This window comes from Canis lupus, chromosome 17 (assembly GCF_011100685.1).
Source record: "Canis lupus familiaris isolate Mischka breed German Shepherd chromosome 17, alternate assembly UU_Cfam_GSD_1.0, whole genome shotgun sequence".
Lineage (NCBI taxonomy): Eukaryota > Metazoa > Chordata > Mammalia > Carnivora > Canidae > Canis > Canis lupus.
Genome location: NC_049238.1, coordinates 59749040 through 59759320, shown reverse-complemented (window position 1 = coordinate 59759320; position 10281 = coordinate 59749040). Strand labels below are relative to the sequence as shown.

At 40.4% G+C, this 10281-nt stretch overlaps 1 protein-coding gene and 1 long non-coding RNA gene across 2 annotated transcripts; one reads left to right on the top strand and one right to left on the bottom strand.

Moving 5' to 3' along the window:
- Positions 1–315: 315 nt before the first annotated feature.
- Positions 316–9361, bottom strand: FCGR1A (Fc fragment of IgG, high affinity Ia, receptor (CD64)). Its single transcript, NM_001002976.2, is given in 6 exon segments — positions 316–721; positions 1481–1765; positions 2905–3156; positions 7744–7998; positions 8876–8896; positions 9280–9361. Coding segments are annotated over 6 exon segments (1119 nt in total). The 5' UTR covers positions 9311–9361; the 3' UTR covers positions 316–446.
- LOC119863983 lies at positions 3004–3892 on the top strand. The gene is made up of 2 exons (XR_005372714.1): positions 3004–3178; positions 3580–3892. It is a non-coding gene; the product is annotated as an uncharacterized LOC119863983 (long non-coding RNA).
- Positions 9362–10281: the final 920 nt, after the last annotated feature.

The window sequence follows — 10281 nt, the reverse complement described above, 5'->3', positions numbered from 1 at the left end:
ACCCATAGTCTCTCAGGAGCCATTTGTTAATTACATTTCCTTATTTGGGTCTCTGCTCTTTTGTCTCCCTGATATCCTTTCTTTTTCTGCCTCCTCCTCATTCTCTTTCTCATCTTAATCTCTTGTACATATGCACCCACTTACCTTTTCACCCTGTCCCTAGAAATACATTATTGCTCAAACTACATAGTAAGATAATAGACTGGACTTACAAGTTTTTAAAGATTTCTTTCAAGTAGGTCTCACTTCAAATCATCCCTGATTACCCAGTTTCCAAGTTTATCTCCACTTGAAGTCAACTCATTTGTTTGCTTTATTTCAGAGTTAATCAGATGACATGGGACTCAGAGTTCTAACGTCTTCAAACTTTTGGGTGTTTGCACCCCAATGCACGCACCAAAAAGAAGTGGGAGGCACCATCTCAATCCATGGGCACCCCCTGGGCTCTACTGCTGCTCTCCCTCTGGGGGCTTCTGGGGTGTCTTTTCTTGCAGCTGTTCGAGTTCCTGATATTTTGGCTCTTCTAAATCTCTCTCCTTTTGAAGGTAGGAATCTACTCTTTTCTCAAGACCAGAGTACAACGAGATTTCTAAATTCCACTTTTTCTTTCTTTGCAGTTCCTTATGTATAATCATACAGAAAATGGTATCCACCAAAAATATCATTCCCATTGCCACATAGAAAAGGACGTGAAACCAAACAGGAGTTAGTGTCTGGGGGCCTGAAAAAGAAAATGACAAGAAGAAATGCTAGTTAGAACGCAGAGGAATCTGGATGAATTATGTTTGGGAGGGAATACTGGCTGACACCTGGTATGCCTGTCCCCAGTGGAGACAATGGTAATTTCAGGGGGCAGATAGGTGCTCCACCTGAGTTATATGGTGTACAGACCAGGGGCAGGCTCCTCATAAGAGCTTAACTGCCAGGGCCTACTAAGTGGACTTCCTAGTTTCAGACAAAAATGCTACATCTATGCCATTTAATGCCTGAAATGGATTTGGGTTGAAGATAAACTTTTTTCCCAAAGAGTCTTTGTCTTGGAGCTCACAGTCTCTCTACCTCAGCCAGATATAGCCACTTGGGCAGGTATTTATGTGCAATCCACAAAATTCCCTACGTCACCAATCTACCATGTGAGCTCCTTGAAGTAAGAGCTGTACCCCACTGTCTTCATATCCCCACATTTATGACAACAGATGGAAGGAACTCAATATATTGATTAGATTTTTAGGGTGGGGGGAGGAACAGGGGGAAAAAGAAAATGAAGAAGAAAGGAAGGACAAAAGGAAGGCAATAAATGGAGTTAAGAAAGGAAACTTAATAGAGCTCATGAGAATAATGAAGTTACGAATCAAGAGTGGAAATGCCCCTTCATGGGTTTTTCCTGGGTGGGCCATGAAATCCCCTTAAACAAACCTCAGCCCCAAAGGAGAAAAGGGAGCATCTTCTCCTTGTGCCTGTCAGTTCCCCTCATGCTCACCAACCACTTGAAGCTCCAACTCAGGGCTGCGCTTGACGACATTGCCATCTTCTGTGGTAGCCTCGCACCAGTATAACCCTGAATCTTCTTTCTTAGCAGTTAGTATCTGGTATTCAGAGGATGTATTCCTGCTCAGCAGGGTCTTACTGCCCATGTAGAAGGAGAAGTAAAGTTGCAAACCAGGTCTCTGTAGGAGGAGCTTTGTTTCACAGCTCAGATTGACCACATGCCCCTCCAGGATGGGTGATGACAAGGATGCTTTTAGCACTGGGGCTGGAAATAGCTCTAAAGAAAAGTTGATGGGGACAGGGTTGCCTGCTTCAGTGTCAAGGTTCTTTTTACAGAAAATATACCTGGTTCCTCCTTGGGAAACCTGCCCCTAGAGAATGCATCTGTAAGACAAATTTTCCCACTTTCAGCAGAGAGGCATTCTTGGGGTTTCCTCATAGATACTCTTATAGTTGCCAACTTCCTCATTTCCTACTGGGGAGAATACCTCCAGGGATCCCTGGGTGGCTCAGTGGTTTAGCGCCTGCCTTCGGCCCAGGGCATAATTGGGATTGAGTCCCACGTCACACTGGGCTCCCTTGCATGGAGCCTGCTTCTCCCTCTGCCTGTGTCTCTGCCCTCCCCCCTCTGTATCTCTCATGAATAAATAAATAAAATAAAATCTTTTTTTAAAAAAAAAAGAATACCTCCACACAGTCCATGCTTCCCTGAATAGTCATATTACTGAGTATGTGACCATGCCTTTTGGTAATGGTCCACCAGGAGTGGACACTGACACACACTACTCGCCAGGTCAGTGACTTATTACTTGTGTTACTTACTTCCCCCAAAGATAATCTGGGACAATCCTCTTTTTCCCATCGGAATGAATTCTTTTTCAAACAGAAACTATAACTATATGAGTACTAAGATGAAAGAACCACAATGAGGCCCTCATGTAAGCTGGAACAGAGAAAGCTGCTTAGTTAGCACATGTTCAGAGAGAAGTAGAATCAGAGAGTCCATATTGCCCCTGAGAGATAGATAAAATGTAAAACCAAGTCCTAATGTCTTCATGGCTTCTGATTCTATGGAGCTTTTTATGAGACTCCATTGAGTTATTTTTTAATAACCCTCCTACATACCTCAAGTAAATCTCTATTCCTTGCAACTAAAATGATGAAATAGATCCTCACTATGCCCTGCCCTTCATGTTAGCTCCTGGGATTACTGATGGGCATTGCGATTTACTGGAAAGAGCAATAGACCGGAGGCCCAGAAGACTTCAGTTCCAGTTCTGGCCCAGCCACTGGTCACTGTATGGCCTTCAGTGAGATAGCTACCTCTCTGGAACTTAAGTCTCTTCTCTTGCAAACTGAAGTGATGATTTATAATGGTCCTTAAAACTAGAGCTCTGTGACTATTCAGATACATACCTTTTATAGTGATAGATACTCCTGCTGATTCGTAGCGATGCTTTCCCATGGCTGAGCAGTGATAGATGCCATTGTGATGTAGGGTGGTTTTCAGAATGGTAAATTCAGAATTCTGAGGAGAAAACTTCAAGACTGTGCCATTTTGGTAGAAAAGCACATTGTACACCAGCTTATTATTCCATCCATGACACCTCAAAGTCAGAGGTTCCCCTTCCGTGAAGACTCTGCCAGAGACCTGGAGTATTAGCCAGTCTGGAAAATATATACCCAAAATGTATGTATACAGTAGCAGAGGGACAAGGAGGCTGAAGCTGGGCCCTGGTGGATTTCTTATCTTTTTTTCTTTCAACATTTCAACCTCAGAGCTCTGCCGAATTTGAGGCCTATTGCCCATCCCCCAATTATCTTTAGCTTTTTTGGGAAGAAAAGTAGTCTTTACAAGCAGCCATGCACACAGGCCCTTCTTACTTCCCTTGCCAGATTTCAGAAGTTGGTTGGGATAAAAACATTTTACTGTATGTGGTAGGCAATATTCTAAGATGACTCCAGTGTGTCACACCCTTGTGTAATCCCCTTGGGTGTGTGTGTAACTTGAGACTTGCTTAATGAACAGGATATGAAAAAGGTTACAGGATGTCTCTGTCACGATGAGGTTACGTTATATGACTCTCTTAGCTGACTGGACTGAGAGTCTCCCACTGGCCCTGAAGAAGTAAGCCACTATGTTGGGAGAGGGCCATCTGGCAAAGGCCTGCCTGGAGGAGCTGAGATTACTTCCAACTGACAGCCAGCTAAAAGGTGGGGACCTCAGGCTTATAACATAAAGAACTGAATTCTAAATTCTGCCAACGACCATGTGAGCTTGGAAGATCTGCAGGAAGGAACACAACTCAGTCAATACCCTGACTGCAGCCCCTGCAGAGCACCCAGCTAAGCTGTGCTGAGACTCCTGACCCATGGAAAGATAATAAATATACATTGTTTTAAACTGCTGTGTTTGTAGTAATTTGTTACACAGCAATTAAAAAAACTAAAACACTCCAACTCCTGACTACTATGTTAATGGCATCCCACATACTTGTTTGTCCCAAGACAAGCACACAGAATAGCAAACATTTCCAGATGTATATGTGCCCCTAAATTGACAGAATATACACACATGCGCAGATCAGTGATCTAGCTGCTAAAAACAAGCTCCAAGTCCAAGGGGCCCTCCCTTTTGATGTACATCTCTACACATAACCAAAAAAATGCTTCCTTTTTCTTTCCCTGGAGCAGTTGATTTGGCTAAATGGGGAGGAGGTTCTTAAAGGACAAAAGACAAAAAGGGACAGTAGTGTTTTTCCCCCTCCAGAATTTACCTAAGAACAGAAGGCAGAGGTATTCCAGTGGTATATGTAGCATGACTTTTATAGTTTTGGATGCTGTCACAGTGTTTCTAAATATAATGCTCTTCTCTCCCTTATTCCCATTCCCAACCAAGAGGTGCTCAAAGATTACAGTACCCCAACACACAAACACCTTAGCTTTATATATCCACAAACGTGATGGGATCAGACACTGTCAAAAATACTAGTGATGATATAACATATCTGAATGACACAATGAATAGAGTTGATTTTTGTGGATTTATATAGAAGCTATAGTTTAAAGAAAATTCACATACTTTCCAAACACACATGCAACAGTTAAAAATACCGAGTATGTACTAAGCCACAAGCAATTTTCAACAAATACTAAAGAACTGATACCATATTTAACATAAAATTAGAAATCAGTAACAAAAAGCCACCTTCCTAAATCACTTCTAAATAATTCATGAGGAAAGAAAAAGAAAAAAGAATTATATACATACTAATGAAAATTAAAAAGATTTAGTCTTAAATGATAGTTGGGAGTATTATCAAAAATTTCAGGATACAGCTTTTTAGCAGACATTATTAATTTCCTCCTCAAAAGCCATTCTTTCCATCTTCATCACCTTAAAGCAGGATTGGGATGCTCATAGATCCTCAAACCAGCTATATTTTTGTGGTCTCAGCACATACAGATTTAACTGAAGTGACAGAGGTAGTGTACCTACAGGTGAACTCTCCTCTGCTGGTTAGCTGTGGCAAAACATTTTTTTTTTTTTTGGCAAAACATTTTTAAATAAGGGCATAGAGAGCACCAACCCCAAAACCTGATGTATTTATACTGTACTACAGTAAATGTAAGCACTTTTTTTCACTGAAAAAACAGCATAGATAGTGAAAAGACAAGCCACAGCGTGAAAGATATTTGCAACACTTGAAAAAGGACTCATGTCCAAACTACAGAGATCCTGCAAGTTGATAAGGAAAGACAACAATAAAGAAAAATTGACAAAAAAACCTAGATGGGTATTTTACAAAAGAGGATATCCAAATAAGTAATAAATGTAGAAAATGCTTGATGTCATGAGTCTTCAGGAAAATGCAAATTAAAGCTATGTGATGACTACTGCACATGCACCAGAATGACTAAACTGAAAGATATAGAAACCTCTGTATGTTAAAAAGAAAGAAAAAGAAAGAAGAAAGAAAGAAAGAAAGAAGAGAAAGAAAGAAAGAAAGAAAGAAAGAAGAAAGAAAGAAAGAAAGAAAGAAAGAAAGAAAGAAAGAAAGAAAGAAAGAAAGAAAGAAAGAAAGAAAGAAGAGGGATGCCTGGGTGGCTTAGTGGTTAAGCATCTGCCTTTGACTCAGGGCCTGATCCCAGGGTTGGGGATCAAGTCCCACATCAGGCTCCTGCAGAGAGCCTGCTTCTTCCTCTGCCTGTGTCTCTGCCTCTCTCTTCATCTCTCATGAATAAATAAATAAAATCTTGAAAAAAAAAAAAAAAAGAAAGAAAGAGAGAGAGAGAAAGAGACAAAGAGAAAGAAAGAAGAAAAGAAAGAAAGCACCGAGTGTTGATGAGGATGAAAAGGAACCAGAACTCTTACATTCCACTGTAGAAGTGTAATATGGTATAACCACTTTGGAAAATTAAAGCTGAACAAATAGATGTACATTTTGTGACCGAGCAATTCCACTCCTAGGCATATCAACAGATATGTATACATAAGTGCACCAAAAAACAGGTATCAAAATGTCCACAGTGGGGGCACCTGGCTGGCTCAGCTGATACAGTGTGCAACTCTTGATCTGGGGATTATGAGTTCCAGCCCCATGTTAGGTGTAGAGATTACTTAAAAAAATAACATCTTAAAAGAAAAATGTTCATAGCAGTACTACCTGTAAGAGGCCCGAAATAGTGGGGCCCCTGAGTGGCTCAGTAGGTTAAACATCCAATCCTTGATTTTGGTTCAGGTCATGATCTCACTGTCCTGAGACAGACTCTGTACTCAGCGTGGAGTCCGCTTGAGATTCTCTCTCCCTCTCTCTCTGCCACTCCCACTCATCATGCTCTCTCTCTCTCTCTCTCTCTCTCTCTCTCTCGCTCTCTCAAATAAATAAATAAAGCTTTTTAAAAAAAACTTAAAATATATTATTCTCAGTAAGTCATTAATGCTGGGGCTTCTACAGTCTGTACAGAGGCAAAGAAAGTGGACTCTTCCTAGCCCTGTTTCACTTTTTTTGTCACTTGAACTATAAAGCACTTCTTCTACTTCAACTATATAAAATATCTTGTAAAAACAGTTCTGTCCAAGGGACAGTCAGTTAAGCCTCTGACTTCAACTCAGGTCATAATCCCCAAGTCCTGTGCCCCCTGGCTCCCTGCTTGGTAGGGAGACTCCTCCTCACTCTCTTTCTGCCCCTCCCCTTACTTCTTCTCCCCCAACACATTTGAATGATTTATACTGAATAATGAAACATTCAGTTTCCATTTCTTGACAAATGGAAATCTTTTACAAATTTAAGTGGATATGTTGGGGGGGGGGGTTTCCCTTCCATTCATCAACATTTAAAATGCTTAGTCTCAAAAGTAATTTCATGTCCAGAATATTATCTTACAGATATATTATGAAATGTGCTCCAGTCTATAAGTATAGAGATGTCTATTGCAGGACTGTAAAAACAAAAAGCTGGAAATATACTACAAGTTTACTAATAGGTAAATGATTAAATCAGTTACAGCACAGCCATATGGCAGACATTTGAAAGTTCGTGGTAGATCTCTATTGATTTAAATAGACCTCCAAGGTATTTTAAGTGATAAAAGCAAGGTGTAGAACAGTATATAGAGTATTCAACCAACCATTTAAAAAAAAAATTCATTTCTTTGAGAGAGAAAGCAAGAGAGCACAAGCAGAGGGAACAGCAGAGGGGGAAGGAGAAGCAGACTCCCCGTTCTCCCTGTTGAGCAGGAGGCACAATATGGGGCTCAACCCCAGGGCCCCGGGATCATGACCTGAGCTGAAGGTAGACACTTAACTGACTGAGCCCCCAGGTGCCTCATCAACCACTGTTTTTTACGGTTCATAAATATTAACAGTTTTATTTCTATAGAAGGTGACCATGGGACTAGGAGTTTGAGGTGGAAGAGAGATTTCATTGTTCATCATTGTACATTTTTCTGAATTCTTATTTACTGTGTGCAGATTTTCAACAAAATTAGATCATTTTAAATAATAAAATCTTAGGGTCTGAGTTTTACACTAGATACCCTGCTCACAGCTGTCCCAGAGGGGTGCTATTGGGGCACAGTTTAAGGACCCTCATGTGATATTCTAAGTATTTGGACTTAATTTCACCTAGTAGGCACACAGAGCTGAAACTTACACTCCAATAAATGAAAACACACATATCTGGCATCGATAAAGGGGAAAACATAAAGGGAGACCTTGTGATTTCCAGCTCTCCTGTTCCATGCCCTACTTACCTCTGTGGATTTCCAGCTGTATCGGGTCACTTAGGACTGAGAGACCTGTCTGGCACCTGTATTCACCATTGTCATTGACACTGGCAGCAGCGATTCTGTATCTGGGGGTCAAGGTCTGAGTGGCTGTGCCATTGAGAAACCACTGTGTAGAGCTGTCCCCAGGCAAATGGGGTCCCTCGCACCATAAGGTTACACTTTCCTCTTGGAATACACTGACCCATGGAGGCTGCAAGGTGATCACTGCCTTTACGGGGTCTGCTTGGGGATTAAAAAAAAAAAAAAAGAAAGAAAGAAAGAAAACGAAAAAGAAAAAGAAGGGAAAAAAGAAGACCAAGTGGAATAAAAGGAAGATCTGAGTAATTAATAAGGTTTTGTGGAAGGCACAAGGTAAAAAATATATAGTTAAATGAGACTGAAAAATAAGCAAGTGGGAACCTGTAAAAGCTAGCTACTGAGAGCATCCACACCCCATGAACAGAGCTCCGTTCATGTTATTAAATCTACATCTAGATGTTGGAGATTTGGGATTCCTAAGAAACAAATGACTAAAAAAAAAAAAAAAAAAAAAAAAAAAAAAAAAAAAAAAGAAGAAGAAACAAATGACTAATTTAGTTTTCATTGTTGGTAAAGCAGAAGAGTTTTAAACCCAGGCAAGTTGATTGGAGCTGGTTCTCTCATCCTCTGTGCTATACTGTCCCTGAGGGTTAAACTCAGGACTTAATTAGCATCTGCTTTGGAAATAGAGGCTCAAACTCCTCACTTAGAAAGAAGCCTTCAGTACTTGCTTGGTTCTCTCTAAAAAGAAAGTACTCAGCTTTCTTCTAAAGGGGACAGGTTTGAGGAATGTTGGAAGAGCTACGTCTATAGTTTTGCAATTCTGGCCTTTTCCTGCTATTATATACACATAGGCATTTAGTCCAAAGCTCAGGGCTTTTTCAGGAAATCTTAGAGAGAAACTTTAAAAACCAGGATTTTATTAAAATCATACTCCGAATATAGGAGATTTTACATAATTTATAAATCTTTCTTGTTTCTATCCTCTCCCTATACTCTCTTCTTCAGGAAAACAAAACTCACCCTTCAGAAGCAGGAATGTGGCAGAGGAAGAGAAATAAAGTTAAAGATTACTCACCTGTTTGTGCACCAGCTGGGACTGTAAGAGACCAAAGAAGAGAGACATAAGTTGGTCAGTGGGAGATGACAAGGAAAGGAGAATCAAGGAGACAAAACTAATATAGACTCTAAGGGGCCAGCTTAGGTGTCTTGAGTCTCTCTCTACCCCCTTTCTCAAAATCAGGGACTAGTGGTACTGAACAACCTATGGATGGTTATTGATGAGGCTTTATTTTGATATGATGCTTCCAGGCTAAATGTTATCACTAAGTCTCTCTTCCCAGGCTTTTGGTATAATGAGCATAAATAAATCATGGAAGCACAGATATAGTTGTCCCCACATTCATGAGTTCTAGTCTAGGATACCAAAGGAAGACAGTCAGAGCCACTACCCTTCTAGCTATCCCTCTATACCCAACTTACCCCAAAGGAGTAGAACTGTCAAGAGCCACATGTTATCTCCAAGCTGATGGGAACAGTGAAGTCTGTAACATGCAAGACATTGAAGAGTTTCTGCTGGAGGCTCTGGAGCTGAAATTAGAAAAGAGGAAGGAAACTGCCTCTTCTGACCACTACCATCATGCTCCTTTTTGGGGAAATACGTCCTTAATTCTTGCAGCATTCTCCTCCCATTCTCAAACTACTTAGCCTGTCTTCTCCAGTTTGAAACTCTGGATTTGGGGTTATGAAACTCTCAAATTCAAGGGAAAGACTAAAGTTTTTATTAGTATTCTATTCTTTTTTCTTTTAAGATTTTATTTATTCATGAGAGAGAAAGAGAGGCAGAGACAGACAGAAGGAGAAGCAGGCTCCATGCAGGGAGCCCAACGGGGAACTCGATCCTGGGCTGAAGGTGGCGCTAAACCGCTGAGCCACCGGGGCTGCCCATTGATATTCTATTCTAATTGTATCTCTCTTTACTAATTCTGTTTTTGGGGTCTAAAATATAGCAAATCCTCATTTCTAAAGCTGGTTCAAAGCCTGGCCATTGTCTCTACAACTTTATCATTTGAATCCAGATTATTCTGTATCAACCTCTACATGACATGTGAGGAATAACTCATTTATAAGAGCTCCCCTACTACAATGAAGTCTCTATTCCTCTGAGAATACATACAGGATCAATATCCCATTTTGGTTTGTTTTTTTAAAAGCCACCTCCCTGAAAAACATTATGAATTTGGAGTGTTTATCTTGGCTATAGCTAAGGAAATTAACTGTTTAATGTAAATGCTATAGAGAAGAAAAATGACTCGTATATATGAGTAGAAATATCTCTAAGAAGGAATGTCCCTTCATGGACATGCAAGATATTTCTAATGTTTTACTGTTACTACCAGCACTGCAATAAATAGTTTTACACCTATCTTTAAGAACTCAACTTACTATCTCCATAGGATACATTCTGAGAACCAACATCACTCA